Source organism: Pelophylax lessonae (genome assembly GCF_965119305.1).
Source record: "Pelophylax lessonae genome assembly, chromosome: 5".
In the NCBI taxonomy this organism is placed as follows: domain Eukaryota; kingdom Metazoa; phylum Chordata; class Amphibia; order Anura; family Ranidae; genus Pelophylax; species Pelophylax lessonae.
In genome coordinates, this window is record NC_138772.1 from 433,888,706 (window position 1) to 433,904,624 (window position 15,919).

Below are 15,919 nucleotides of genomic sequence, written 5' to 3' on the forward strand. Positions count from 1 at the left end.
CTGCATTTTTTCAGCACTGGACTGTACTGGAAAGCTGTAAATCAAATCAAAAACACACTGGAACGCACATGTCCCTATTTAAAGTTAAGCAAAAAAAGAGGGGGGGGGGGGGATGGACTGGACTGTAGCAAAAACGCACTGGATCGCATCAAAAACGTGCATGTAGAAAAGCATCTGGAATGCATTCGGACTGCGTTTCTTTGGTGTAAACTGAAATTTGGCTTCAGTTTGCTAGTGTATTTATATCCGCTAGTGCATCTAACACCCCCCCCCTCCCCCAAGACTGACAATGGTGCCTGTCCAATGGTGCCCCCTGTGCTCCTTCATCGAGAGTGTATGCACTCCGATCCAGGTGGTGTGTTACTGGCCAGATCATCAGGTGAAAGCAGAGGGGGAAAAATACTGAAAACTGATGCAGCCAGCACATCTAATGATTGGTAAGCTGCAATATACGGTATTATATCTGTTTTTTGGTTTAATACTGCTTTAACTTATGTCCTATTCAGATCGAAGCTCATTCCTTTGGCTCCATTCACACCTGAGCGTATTGTTTTCAGGTGTTTTTTTGGGGGCTTTTTTCAGGCGTTTTTTGCAGGTGTTTGGAGGCAGGTATTGATATCTAACAAAAACGCTTGTAATCTGCCAAAAAATAAGCTTGTTTACTTTTTTGAGCTTCAGGTGTTTTGCTTCAGGCGACAAAACACTCCATATGTAAGCAGGGGTCATTGAAATGAATGGGATTTTGCCTTGTTGGGCGTTTTGAGACTTTAGAGATGAGCGTTTTACGAGCTGAAAAATGCTCAGGTGTGAACAGGGCCTTAGATCTGAAGATAACTAAAACATAAGTAAAACAGAGATGATACAAAAGTAACAATGTTAGGTCACTTTCACACGGGCGATTCGATCCGCCTGTCAGTTTCTTAGGCGGACTGGATCGGATGCTCCATGTCAGCGGAGACCTCTACACTGACACCGGCTGCTATCCGATTCCGATCCTGTCCGTGAAATCCGGACGGATGGAAACCCTAATTTCCATCTATCTGGCGGATCGGATGAGAACAGACAGGCGGTCCGTTCTCATCCGATCTCCCCATAGAGGACAGCGGGGATCTGACAGCTCCATCTCCGCATACAGAGCTCAGCTGGGATTGGCGGATCGATTCCCCAAGCTGAGCAGAACGGACTCCGTTCCGTGTGAAAGGCCCCTACTTTGAAACTATATGCATCTGAACCTTATTTGTAAACACTGTTCAGACTAGTTTTTTGACAGCCACAGCTTTTACAGCTTGTGTTTGCTAAGGAGCCCAGCCGTTGGGAATTACTGACAACTACGAGGGCGGAACTTCAGCAGGACAGAAGGATTGGGTGTACTAAACATGCCCAGTGAACTTCAATGAGGTTCTTTTGGGCATGTGTAGCATGTCCAGTATCCACAACTAACTGAATTACACATATCTATCCATCATATTGGGAAGAAAGTTTTCTAGTTGAAAGCTATTGAGACTGCCAGCAAGTGCATCTTTGTTTGCCATTCCATTTATCAAAGTCGAATGTCGGTGCTAATAGATGCCATGCACCCTCTGTAAATCCACAACAAAACCTACCTTTGGGCCTGTTTCACACTGTCTTCAGCTTGTATAAAAGTGGTGTGAACAGCAAGTTTGACAAATCACTGGCAGAGCTTTCAATAAACTTTTTTGAAGCTTTTAGGGTTGGTTCACACATATGTGGGGTGGGAAATCCAGCGAATCCTGTACGTTTCCTGCATCGCATTGAAATCACACAGCGAAACCGTAGCGATCCGATTCCAGTGTGAGTCCTGCACTTTTTTTTTTTTTATGTGGTGCGATTTGAACCATAGAAATGAATGGCTCAAATCACACCGCACAGACATTGCATTTGATTTGAATAGGAACACGGAGCGGTTCCTATCCGGATCTCATGTGGTGTCCTGCACTGCATATATGTGAACCCAGGCTTAAAGTACCATTCAGCTCCAGTTTGTAAATGTTGAACACGGAGCCTAATGTGAGTACTGATTGCCACTTTAAAAAAAGCTGCTAGTAGGTTCCATCGGACTTTACACAAGCTGCTAGCAAACTTCAGAACTACTAGAAGCTTGTTGAGTGGCAATCAGCACTCTCATTAGGGATCTGTTTTCAACATTTACAAACTGGAGTTGAATGGTATCTTAAGCCTGGGTTCACATATATGGGGTGTGGGACACCACATTTGATTCGGACAGGCAGGAAGAGGTTATCCAGGGTGTCACTTACCGATTCCACTCTCTGGAGTACATTTGGAGTACATACCTAGTGGTGCCAGTGGTCCATTAAAGGCGTTGTAAAGGCAGAAGCCTTTTGTGTGCAGCAGCCCCCTAATACTTACCTGAGCCCCCTCTCTATCCAGCGATGTCCAGGAGTTCCTTTAGCTGTCTGGGTCTCTCCCTCCTGATTGGCTGAGATACAAAAGCACCATTGGCTTCCACTGCTGTCAGTCAAACTCAGCCAATCAGGAGAGAGGGGGCAGGGAAAAACTGCAGCTCCCTGTCTGAATGGACACATGGAGCTGCAGTTCAGCGTGACCCGAGAAGAGAGCGGGGCGGGAGCAGCAAAGAGGGACCTGAAAAGGAAGATTCGGGCCACTCTGTGCAAATCCACTGCATAGAGTAGGCAAATTTAACATGTTTGTTATTTAAAAAAAAAAAAAAGACTTTACAATCACTTTAGGTGTAATTTTTCAAGTGGTAGTGAACCTCCGAGTTTTTTTTTTTTTTTTTTTTTTTTAAACCTGTAAGGCAAAGTTATAATGTGCTAGTATGCATTGCATAGTAGCACATTATTTGAAACAAAGCTCTCCAATGGCCCACTGTTGCCGCTGCCAGAGCTTCCATCTTCTCATTCTAACGGGTTGGCGGGCTCCAGTCCTGTGTTTGGACGAGTCCCGATGACATCACTCCTGCACACGGCAGCCTTTGTTTACGGCACAGGTATGCCAATCAGAGCGCATGCACCAAATGCGGATCTCCTAAACGGTGCACGTTTTAGGAGAGTTTTACTGTACCTATAGGTAAGCCTTATTATAGGATTACCTATAGGGAAAAATCAAGAATGGGATTTTGCTCCGTGTTTATCTGGAATGTATGGTGGTTGCACAAGACAGTATGTAGATGAGGAGGATCCAAACATTGGGTATAAAATTCCACGTTTACCCACCATCGGTTCTGTGAACTGCCAACCCTGCATGATTTTGTTCTCTTGGTTCTAACTTACACAATGCCTATATTTTACCTAAAAAACGTGTCTGGTTATTTTCTTTTAGGAAGCTCTTGATGAAGGACCTGTTGTGGAGAAGATAATGAGCAGCCGTATGACAAAGAAACTGGTAATTTGTTTTTTCTTTATATTTTAGAAAACCGGTTTAATGTCAGATTTATGTGTTGAGCTGTGCAGCAGACAGGCGTGTTTTGGCCAGCACCGTGGATTAGGGATTAGTGCTTCTGCCTTGCAGCAACCGAAACACTATCTGCATGGGGTTTGCATGTTCTCCCTGTGCTTGTGTAGGTTTCCGGGGTACTCCGGTTTCTTCCCATATTCTGGTAGGTTAATTTGCTCTTATCTAAATTGGCCCTAGTAGGTGTATCTGTCCATGTGATATGGGACCTTGGATTGTAAGACTCCCTGAGGGTCGGGACTGATGTGAAATGTACAATATATAAATTGGCGGCACTTTAAAAATACCTGTAATAAAGTAGATTCATTTCCTGTGCACAGCAAAGGAAGTGGTTTTGTAAGCTGAACCAGAATTCTGTATGTCTTTTTAGATTTAGTAAAATGTCTTTGTTGGTAAAGTCACCAGTGAATTGTTCGGCTGTATGCTTGTGGCTAGTGTCTGACAAAATGGCTGCTGTGCAGTATTCCAGCATATGACTCGTGCTTCTGTTTGCTGTTCATGTTGTGTCTGTATAGCGATATTCCCTAAAGGGTTCTCTGCGTTTGCTAGTCTTTTCTTCATTGCTTTTGTTTTTGACAATCCTATATCTATTAGATTTTTTTTTTTTCTTAGGCTGAAATTGTCAGTCAAAAGCATTTTTAACAGTTTGTACATTTGAATAGAGATTACAGCTTAGTTGTATTTTATTATTCACACTTCATCTCTTTCCTTGTCACACTTTCTATATACTTAACATGTATTTACCAAATATACATAAAATAAGGCAGGTGCTGGTGGTAAATAATACGGTGTGATTTACACGTGTGCCAGTTTCTGTAGGGGCACCCTGGTAAGGCGTATGTTACTCAATGCAGCCAGCACAATGTCCTACTGTTTCCGCTTTTTTTTTTTTTTTCTTTGCTACAACCCTTCTATTTTGCTGCAATTTAGACCCTGAGTCGCCTGACAAGTCGCGCTAGTGTGAATGGGGTCTTATAGTTGCAAAACTACCTGGCTTTCTGGTTTGTTTTGAGTTTTGGATAGAGCAGAATTTCCTGTTGGGTAGATTGACTCTCTCTGACTGTCTTGGGAACCATTGTTACCAAAGTAGAAAATAATTGGGAAACCCAAATTTTTACTGTTTGTTACTGGAACCAGAATAGGGAGGAAAATCTTCCAATGAGGACACCTAGTCTGGTTTTTAGGTTTCCTGTTGCTGTAAATCCAGGACAGAACAAAGACTGTAAAAAAAATGACCCTTTTCAAATCCTTACTTATCTATCCAAAACCAAAAAGCAAAGGTGTGGTTATTCATACATTTTAAAGCCCATCGTTGGGCACAAAAAAGTCACCATTATTACAGCAGTTTTACATTTCGTTGGCAGACGAGAACCCTCCGTCAAACTGGCTTAATTCTACAGCTATCACATCTGTTCTTTTTGCATGTGGGGGAAATAAAGTTCTCACTTTCTCTATACTTCTGTGCCTGCTTAGATGTAAGCACACAGGTCTTATAGACCCCAGTACCACAGTCAGATCTGTCCCCTTCTCCCTTTGGCAATTCCCAAGACAGAGGCAGGGAATGAGCTGGAGGGGAGGAACTTTGAGATATGACGGTATCAATGAGATCTTTAAAACCTGTGTGCACAGGCACAGAACTGTACAGTGGGAGCCTTACTTCCCCCACCTAATGTAAAAGAACAGATTTGACTGCTGTAGAATAAAGCCAACCTAATGGCGTTTCTTTCTGCCAACAAAATGTATAACTGCTGTAATAGATTTTTTTTTCTTTGTGCCCAAAGTCTGGTTGTAAACATCTGATTTGAGAAGCCTCTGATGGAAGCGGCCATTTTCTCTAAGGCTGCAAGCTAGTTCTGGGGCAGTAAAGCTGAACCTGCTCTGCTTCATAGCAAGCGTTCACTCCAGATTTAGTATGCATCCTGGAAGAGGAATAGCTGATCTGATTGAGGCTTCATGGAACAGCCAGAAATATGTGAGTATATCCCATTTGGCATATAAGACACCTTTACAAAATTCTAAGGGAACAAAAAAGCAGAAAAAAATAAAGGGCACACTTTGGTTAGTTTGTATTAGTTTTTCTAGATGGAGGGTTAGGGGTGGAATGGTGCACTGTCCCTTTAAGCAGTTTTTAGTAGGTTATACATACAGTAATGTTTGTTGTACATAAATTGAATGGCTGTTTATATATGCCCCCTGCGTGAGTTTAGCTGGCTTTAGTTTGTGCACATCTGTGTTTTTGTCCAGATCCTTTCATGGGAAGACTCCTCTCCTAGGCAGTTCTATGGGGATTTACTATCTGTGTTTGAAAGCACTGGAGACTGCTCTGTAAAATTCACTTTCGCTTTGCTATTGAACCATTACTCTTTCTAGTGTACGCTCGCTGACAGTCTTTTCAGGAATTTTCTTCCTCGCGCTCCCATTGGCTTCATTCTCATTCATTCAGCTCTAGTTAAAAACAGCTCCTGAGAAAGTGCAGACTCGCTCTTTCAGCATCTCTCAAATGAACGTCTTAACTGGTGTCTTAACCGCCGTGGTGAGAGCATTGTATCAAATCCGATTCAGTCATGCCCTTAGTGATGTCTTAAGTGCGAACACGAAAGCAATATAAATTGCCGACCACAAGCATTTTGTAGTCAGCGGTTAGCTTCCTCTCAACACACAGGCACACACCCCGTAGAAGCCAATTGTAAAAATGCAGCAAGACTGTATTGAGCCAGCCAAAAATAATACATTTGGCATTAGGGAGTGCAGTTGTTAATTGGCTGCTGCCTGAGAAAATGGTACACTTGGCGTCTACTTAACGCTGTGGGTTTGGCAGCCAGCCAGGTACAGGGTCAGGCCGTTGTGAATGAAAAGTGCGTGCAGCGAGGGAGGAGTTAAACATTATTCATGTCTGAGATATGACAATGCGGAGTCAGACAGCTGTTCTTCAAGGGAACATTTGCTTTTTATTTACAAGGGTTTAATGGTTAATATCTTGATGGTACAACACACGCCATGTGATATACATTATTCTGTCTGAACGCATAAAGAGTCACGGAGAACGGAGTCTGCACTTCAGACAGCTACAAATCATTTTATTACTCATAATGAGTGGAATCCTGCTAGAGACATAGCTGGCTGGCCGAATTACACATTATGAATATCTAAAACTCCTGTGCTGCTTGTAACTTTCCCGGCCGGTTGTGCTCGGCAGTGATTCACCTATGTTCATTAAAACTCTGACTCTGAAATGTGCTTTCTTCCCTTGTAGCTGGAGTCTGGGGAAGAAGTAGAAATGGAAGAATTTTATGTGAAGTACAAGAACTTGTAAGTAAATTGTTTTATCTCTGTAATATTGCTCAGAGGTGGGCAGTCTGTAGTCTCAGCTGGGTGCCTGGGATATAATGAATGTTACTGAGAAGTCTTCCCAATATGTGGTGCCTGTACTCCCAAGGGGGACCTTTTACAAGTCCAGGGGGTGTTCCTGCCTTTCACATGACTCACTTCAGTCAACACTTTTATACAACACCAAATGAGTTCCTGGAATTTTAAAAGAACAGGAAAAATCCTATTATATTTAGCTGCTAGAACTAATATAAACCTTCATTCTTGGGGGTAGTTAGCAGACCTTTACCCTCTTTGTCCACTTTGTTAATCGTTGTCCCCTTTCTTTCCACAATCGCAAAAGGATTTTTTTTTCTATTTTTTATAAGATAGGTTCACCTTTCCAGGAAAAATAATAAATGCACATATTTTTGCAGAAAAAAATGTGCTTTTATTTTTTTCTTGCAGGGCTTAGGAATGGACTATAAGAGCGTTCATCCGCCCCCTTGTAGTTTATTTAGAACTACAAGCTGTCATCTTCAGCGGCTGACAGTACTTGTAGTTCACAGGAAACTGTGAATAAACAATGCACAGCCACACTCTTTTCAAAAAGTGACAGAAGGTTCAGGGAAAAGATTCCCTGCCCAATGTCACATTAAGGGGGGATCGGGTGAACTGGCAGAAGGAGCTGGAGCATGTTAGAGGTTCCACCCTAAATATGGGTGTAACATGTTCCAAATGGTGAACTTGGTCTTTAATAACAATTTTGTTGTAAGGGCCCCTCACTTCAGGTCTCTCATCTGTCCCTTATCCCTGGAGGTTTTGGGCCAGTATACCAAAAATGCACATCAGGAAAACGCAGCTGACTCCCAATGGTGGCAAAGTGACAGACAGCAGTGCGGGACCTGGTGTGCAGAAGCAGTGCAGCAAATTCCTTGGGGATGTGAGTATGTTGTGGATGCCAGGGCCAAAAAAAAGAAAAGGTGGAATATATAGGGGTTTGACAAAATTTTGGAAACAAGTATGGTAAAATAACAAAATCGTTGCCTTATATGGTGTTTGACCACCTTTTGGCACCCAGGACCGCCTGAATTGACAAATCGAAGTCTTGGATAGTGGATAATGGAATCTGATACCACTCTTCATGCAAAAATCCAGGTCACAATCCTGTGCAATGTCCTTTTTGTCTTTCGGTCAGTTGACCATGTTGATTGTACTTATGCTTATCAGACAACGTTTTCCAGGAAACTGTATATGTCATCATAACCTTTTGATACTGTACCTTGAAACATCGCAGATCTGCTTTAACCACGAAACATGTCGTCACTTTCACACCTGCAAATCATGTAGTGTTTCCAGGTTTTTGTCCTATCTGAGGGAGGGGGTGGTTCTTAAAAGGAAACCTGTACTGGGAAAGTAAGAGGCTGCCATTGCTTATCTCTTGAGATTGCCAGTTCCTGCTTGTACTGCTTATTGAATAAGGCAGGGTATTCACAAAGGTTTTTTTTTTTTCCCTTTTATTCAGCCAGGGGGTTGAAGGAAAAAAATAACCTGACAGATGCATGTATTCATGTACCCCCTTCCCCCAAATCACAATGCATAGATCAGCCATTGCCTGCAAGCGCTGATTGAATGCTGGTTTTCCAGCAGGTCTGTTTGACAGCACAGACAACGGTACACAGTGAGCATAACTGGTATTCCAGTTGTGTTAGGCAGCTGCTTCAACTTATATGGGGTATCTGCATTCTCTTGTCTGTCTCTCGACCTGCTGCAACCATCACCCGGTAATCACATTCTTTCTGTTGCCATTCATGTGATGTTAGAGAGAAATGACTCATTCTGTTCCTACAGGAGGGCAGAGACATGATGCAGGTACTCTGGGAATTCCAGATTGAAGTCCCTCCATACCACCCTCTATACAGGAGAAGTAAGGAAATGGTGGAGGAGGAAGGGAAAGTGCTAAATACTCTGGGGGGAGAATTTCATCCCTACTACTAAAAAGAGATGTAAGAAGCTAGTATATGATTTCTCCCATCATCTCCCACCCAAAAATAAAATATCTGTTTTAATCACCTCAATACTGGGCACTTAAACCCCCTTCCTTCCCAGACCAATTTTCAGCTTTTAGCGCTGTTGCAATTTGAATGACAATTGCGCGGTCATGCAACGCTGTACCTAAACCAAATTTGTGTCATTTTTTCCCCACAAATAGAGCTTTCTTTTGGTGGTATTTGATCACCTTCAGTTTTTTTCTTTTTTGGTGCACAAATAAAAAAAGACTGAAAAGTTTGAAAAAAAAAAAAAAGTTTTTTGTTTAGGTTATAAAATTTTGTAAATAGGTATGTTTTTTCCTGCACTGATGAGCACTGATGATGCCGCACTGACAGGCACTGATGGGGTGGCACTGATGGGGTGGCACTGATGGGGTGGCACTGATGGGGTGGCACTGATGGGGTGGCACTGATGGGGTGGCACTGATGGGGTGGCACTGATGGGGTGGCACTGATGGGGTGGCACTGATGGGGTGGCACTGATGGGGTGGCACTGATGGGGTGGCACTGATGGGGTGGCACTGATGGGGTGGCACTGATGGGGTGGCACTGATATGCGGCACTATGTGGCACTGATATGTGGCACTGATATGTGGCACTGATATGCGGCACTGATATGCGGCACTGATATGCGGCACTGATATGTGGCACTGATATGTGGCACTGATATGTGGCACTGATATGTGGCACTGATAGGCAGCGCTGATGGGCAGTGATAGGCAGCGCTGATGGGCAGTGATTGGCGGCACTGATGGGTGGCAATGATCGGCACTGATGGGTGGCACTGATCGGCACTGATGGGTGGCACTGATCGGCACTGATGGGCGGCACTGGTGGGCAATAATGGGCACTGGTGGGCGGCACTGATAGATGGCAATAATGGCACTGGTGGGCAGCACTGATAGATGCCATTGGTGGGCAACACTGATAGGGAGGGCACTGGGGGGCTCTCTGATCCCTGCTTGCCATCCCTGGTGGCCATAGTGGGCATCCCTGGTGGTCATGGGTGGGCATCCCTGGTGGCTTAGTGGCACCCCTCCCCCCCCCCCCCCCCAGGGCTGCACTGGTAATCAATGTTCTGATTACCAGCACAGACCCCCCCTGTGATCAGTGAGTAATTAGAAATACTCACTGATCACCCCCGCAGCAGCACCGATCCTCTGATCTTCTCCTCACTGACAGGATCTGTCAGGAGGAGAAGAGATCGAAGCCGTTACAACGGCTCTATTTACATTACATGACGGCTGTGATTGGACACAGCCGTCATGTGATCAGGAGGGCCAATCACAGGGCCCTCCTGCCGAATGATGTCGCTCTGTGTCCGAGGGACACAGGCACATCGAGATCGCGCCGCTGCGCGTGCCCGCGGCGGCGCGATCTCTCTCCTTCTGAAGGACGTTCCGGAACGTCCATTCAGAAGGACGAGACTCCCGCCCGGCCGTATATGTACTATGGCCGGGTGGGAGGTAGTTAAATAAGCCTATTTAACCTCTTTCGAGTATCTATTCCCCTTTATTACTAGCCCATTTCTCAGTTTCAGGTGCGGTGTGATTTAAAAAAAAAAAAATAAACTTTTTATTTATTTTTTTTCCTGTAAATGCTGTAAAAACAAAAAAAAAACAAAAAAAAACCAAACATAAATATGACAAGAGAAACTCCTTTTTTCAAAGAAGACACCCAATTTATTTTTTTTTAGCACAAATTTTTGCAAATGAAGACATATGCTGGTAATAATTTGGTTAAAACATGGGGCTTGGTAATGTAGAGGTCAAACTTGGGGGGAGGTGACGGTGAAAGGGTTAAAACTGTTTCACATTAAAGTTACTCAAAATCAAAGTTGCTACTGCCTACCCATTATGTATACATTAATTCATTCAAACATTTCTATGTGTAAACATTCATTGATTGGCCCTTACAACAGAGGAAAGGGAGGGCTTTCAAATGTAAACAGTTGGACAGTTTACATTTGGGATTGGCCATCAAGCCAGAGAGCTACTCTGCTTTCGTTCATTTTGCCTATGGTCTAATGATGGCACGATCAGAGGCAATGTGTGTGCACTGGGCATGCGCACAATAGAAGCACGGTGCCATTTTAAATTGGCTCTTCAGAACACCTCGGCCACCTTTCTCCCAGTATAAAACGTATGACGGTAGTTAAGATCCACTGTGGTTGGCTGTTTGAAAAGATGGATTCTACAATTGCTTTTCTTTTCCGCAGTTCTTATTTGCACTGTCAGTGGGCTTTGATGGAGGACCTGGAGAAAGACAAGAGGATTCAACAGAAAATTAAGCGCTTTCGGGCGAAGCAAGGCCAGAACAAATTCCTCTCAGAGGTGAGCTGCACATTGTTTGGATTGTTTGTGTGTGCCAGTGTCTTTACATGGTTACAGACGGTGCTGTTCAGATTTCTTTGTGTAATATTCACTTCTATAAACAGGAAGTTGGTTGGCTTCCTGTTGTCAGGATGTATATTGCGGTCTTTCCACTCTGCTTCATGATAAAGAATAGTGGGATGTCCTGATATACTGACAGGCAGCTTTCTCTTCTAGGAAATCTGGTTACATGTATGAATGGCTTAAATGTGTGCCTTAAATTTGAGGAATAATTTAATGATTTCCTAGAAAGCTTGCTGAAAAAAAGGTTTATGCTTCTGAGACAGTGAAGAAAATCAGAGCTGATGGTCAAGCTAGGGTCATATTCATTACTCAGTGGGTGGAGTGTGTGATACTCGATCCGTGTTATTACTGCTGGGGATTGTGATTATTATGGTTGGAATTACTGTTGCTGCTGAGGTTTTCATGATTTCCTTTCCTTTTCCCAAAAGCTGATTATTAATGCCAAACCAGTGGTCCTTTTTTATTGTAACATATAGGAATGTCTGTGGACATTTTAAAAAGTAACTTTAAAGTAGAAGTTTACCCTAGAATTACATGAATTTAACAGCCATATAAATGTGCATGTTCATAAATGCATAGCACCATGTTTGACTTCTGTCTGTGTTAAATCGGCTGGGGGAACAGTCAGTCCTTTACTAGCGACACCATTCAGCTCATGGTGTCACTCTCAATGCTACATCTTGTGATGAAAGCCTGACAGGAAAACACTTCCTCTGTGCCCTAATGGTGTCGGATTTAGATAGTGTTGGGGTATGTGGCTGAGAAACACCATGGGAGAGATTTAGTAAAATTGGTGCACACAGGATCTGATGCAGCTGTTCATAGTAACCAACCAGCTTCCAGATTTAAACTATCAGAGCTTAATTGAACAAGTTGACTTTGGAAGCTATTTGGTTACTATGTACAGCTGCACCAGATTCTGTGTGCACCAGTTTTAATAAATCTCCCCCCAATGGGTCGCGTAATGATAAATCACCAGCAGTTTCCATTGGACAACTGGGGTGCTAATAAAAAATGTTAACCTAGTTCTATGTTCATCAAGGTACATGTGCTATGGTATACTGTTTAGCTTGCATAGAGAACATTCAGGGTGAAAATCCACTTTAAAGTTTGTTACTAAAGTTAAAAATGTGTTTTTTATTAAAATAACAAACCTTTTATAATCACCGGTTTTGTGCAATGTTATTGCATAGGGCAGCAACTAACAATTCTTTATATAATTGATTCGTTGGCCATTTATGGTTTTGATTAATCCGATAATACCCTTAGTGTGGTGTATAATTTAGTTAATATGTAAAAAAAGGCAATTGCATATCTCTATGTAGTGGTAAATATAAATAACCAACTATATGGTTAGGGAGAAAAATCTCTAATCCACTCTGAGAATAACAGAAGAGATATACTGTGTAATCAGACTCAAATTAAATTTTTTATTTAAAGAAAACAAAAAATGTAAAGACTTTTTTTTTTTTTTTTTTTGCGGATTTTCAGACAGAATTGTAATATATTAAGTATGACAGACTCCCTTGTCATAGGCAGGTGGTTTGATGAAAGCTACCTGTGCCTGCTGTCACTTAAGCTGGCCATACAAAAACCATGTCTTCCTTCAAAAAAATGTTCATTTCTTTTTCATTCATAGACGGACACAGCGCTCCATAAATCATAACTACTGGGTTATATTGCCTCCTCCAGGAGTAGGACTAGGCAGAACAAAAAACACCTGTCCTCAGCTTGGTATATAACCCCCCTCTCTGCTCTAGGTAATCAGTTTTATTCTGTGTAGTCAGGAGTAAGGACCTAGGCTCCCGGCTGGGATCTCTGGTCGTAGCAATTTTTTCTCCTTCCTTACATCTTTTTGTTTTTTTCTCTCATGAGATCTACAGTCAACTGCTGGCCTGGGCTGGATAATTTAGATCCAGTGGTTTCCCTCCACCCCAGCCAGCAAGCGCGCGCAGACCGCAGCTACGTGCTGGGTCGGCTGCAACATAGCCTCACGGACAGAGGCTGGGTCACGAGTTAAATGTCTCACAGGGTCGCATTCGACCGGGCTTGGGTCTGAGACGTAGCGGTCTTAGCCGACAGCTGCCCTACTTCGGTGGCGAGGATTCTGTCTGGAGCGTTACCCACACCAAAGAAGGGTAAGTTCAGTCCCCCTCTCCCCTTTTGGTGTGTTTTTTTTTTTTTTGGTGTGGATGCAGGTAACCCCCAGGGACGGTCGGACCTGCCTGCAGGTTCCCTCCTCCCATCCTTAAAATCCCTAAGTGAGCTGGACTCCCCATACCCCCCCCCATTCCCTTTCCCCCCTGTCCAGACCTGGAGTCTGGTGGGGGTCCCAGGGCAGAGGATGCAGCAGAGACCCCTGGGGTCTCCCCCGCTATTCCCACTCTGTAAGGGTCCTGGAATAGTGTGTCCTTCCCTGGTAGTCTGGAGGGATCCCAGTGTAGGAGACCCCTAGGTGCATGCTCCACTGTTTGCAGTGTGGGTATAGTGCAGGGGGGTCCCAGTGCAGAGACCGGTGCGCAGTGGAGTCTCCCTTAAAGTGTGTCCCACCTTCAGTAGGGGGGTGCAGCGTTGCAGAGGGCACAGGGAGGGTCCTGGCAGCATGCTGTAGCTGATGGCGGCTATTTTCCCTCGGTCTGGCTGGTCTCTGGTTGGTAACCATGATTGTATAGCCCGATGGTGTCACCGGGCCGTTTTCCCTTAGTCTGGCCGGTCTCCAGTTGATGGCCATGTTTGTGTAGCCCGCTGTCACGGGGTCCATTTTCCCTTAGTCTGGGAGATGCTGGAGACAACCAAAGCCTCATGGGGATGCCGAAGCTCCTCCTCTTCCTCCCCGGTTTCCTCTTCCTCCCCGGTTTCCGCTTCCTCCTCAGTTTCCTCTTCTCTTTCATAATAGATTAGTTGTCAATTAATAGATTGTTTCAGCCCTAGTATTGCACAGAGCGGCCCCGATCCGCCTGTTCTCGGTTTCCCCAGCAGTGATACTGGCTTCTCTTCTTCGTGTGTCCCCATAGCAAGCCATGTGCAATGGGGGCACACAGTGTCTGCCTACTTCCGAGCTGTGTCTATGGAGCTGCACTCCATAGACCTACACAGCAGGACTTAGCCCCACCCCCATTTCCTCCTCACTACATTGTACTGACAGCAGCAGAAGCCAATGGCTCCTGCTGCTGCTCGAGTGCTGTGTGACGAGTAAGAGAGGGGAGGATAAATGCAGCCGCGCACAGCGCGGACTCTGTTCTCCCCTTTTTTCTCCACACAGGGAATGGGGGGGAGGGGAGTGAGAGAAATAGAAAACATTTTTTACCTTAATGCAAGGAATGCATGAAGGTAAATCTTTTTAGCTTTAGTATCACTTTATAACAATTCATATTATAAACTTGGGTAATGTTATATACACCCGGAATTAAATATTTGTGAAACATGTAGTACTACTTGCCACGTACCAGGAATATGAATGGTCTATTCTCCACTATCTGACTTGCTACAAAAATCTAGCAGGAGTAAAGGCCCGTACACACGTACCGATCGTCAGCGAACGATCGGCCGTCTTTTGTCCCTGGGCTGTCGGTGTCTGTTGAAAAGTGCAAAGACAGCACAAGAATTTTGTCCGCCGACTACAGCCGACTGCAGAAGTGATGTCATGTAATGGTTAACTTTCCCTGTGTTTTTTCTTTTCTGAGCATGCCCAGTCGGAGGCACCATACTAACAAGCGTACAATCGGCAGATCTTTCGTCCGCCGACGTTTGTATGCCGACTATCGGTACGTGTGTACGGGCCTTAAGACCACAGACTGGAGCTTGGAGATTTTTGTATTATACTCCTGCTGTGACCAGGGATGCCCATGGGAAACCCACATCAACCCCACTTACCTCAAACTGTATATTGAGGGTATACCTCAGATGTCAATGCATTGTGCTTTCTGCTAGAAAACTTTTCTGGTGATTGGCTGCGTCTTGTTCAGCTGTTAAGCCATTTGAAGGGGGGGGGGGGTTTACCCCGTTCTGTCTGAGCTGGACCCATTCATGCATATTCCGTTCTGTTCACTGAGATCTAATTATGCCAAGGATTGTGGCTGTCCTTTCCAGATTTGGACAATTGCCCACATGGGACTAACCTTCTGATCACCAATTTAATTTCACTTAGATCTGTATGCTGAGCCGGATCAAGGGTCAGACTGATGAAAGTCTTTACGGATTCCATCTTGGTCTTCCCCTGTCATTCAGTAGAATCCAGCACTAAAATATATATTCTGTGACTAAGGAGAAAAAAATAAGCAAAACCGTAATTGCCATTGGCATTTTCTGCTACAGTAAAGCTTGCCTTATAAATAATGTGAAGGGATCAATGCTTCTAAGGGTGTCCAATCTACATCAAACCTGTCATATGTCAAGCATCACATTGGTCTTTGCCATTTGTTAATAAGGCTCCATGTACACGGGACGTTGTTAAAAGTCCCTTTGAATGCTGGAATTTTTAGGACGTTTGAAACGTCCGTTCAGTCGCGTTTGTACCTGCGTTTAGCGGGCGTTTAGCAGCGTTTGCGGGCGTTTGCGTTTAGAAGCGTTCCTAGAGGTCAAAAAAATTATTCCCCTTTAAAATGGAAAAACGCGAACGCTAAACGCGGGTCATCGCGTTCAGACGCGTTCGGACGCGTTTGTGCGTTTGAGACGCCGGGAAACACACGTTCGAACGCAAATAATTGCGTTCTA

At 44.1% G+C, this 15,919-nt stretch overlaps 1 protein-coding gene across 1 annotated transcript in view; it reads left to right on the forward strand.

Annotated features, from left to right (window-relative positions):
• The window catches only part of CHD7 (chromodomain helicase DNA binding protein 7), a 222,375-nt gene that overhangs the window by 128,506 nt on the left and 77,950 nt on the right, over positions 1-15,919 (forward strand). The window contains exons 6-8 of the mRNA XM_082258208.1: positions 3,322-3,384; positions 6,707-6,762; positions 11,029-11,143. Coding sequence (XP_082114334.1) covers positions 3,322-3,384; positions 6,707-6,762; positions 11,029-11,143 — 234 coding nt within the window. The remainder of the gene's footprint in view (positions 1-3,321; positions 3,385-6,706; positions 6,763-11,028; positions 11,144-15,919) is intronic.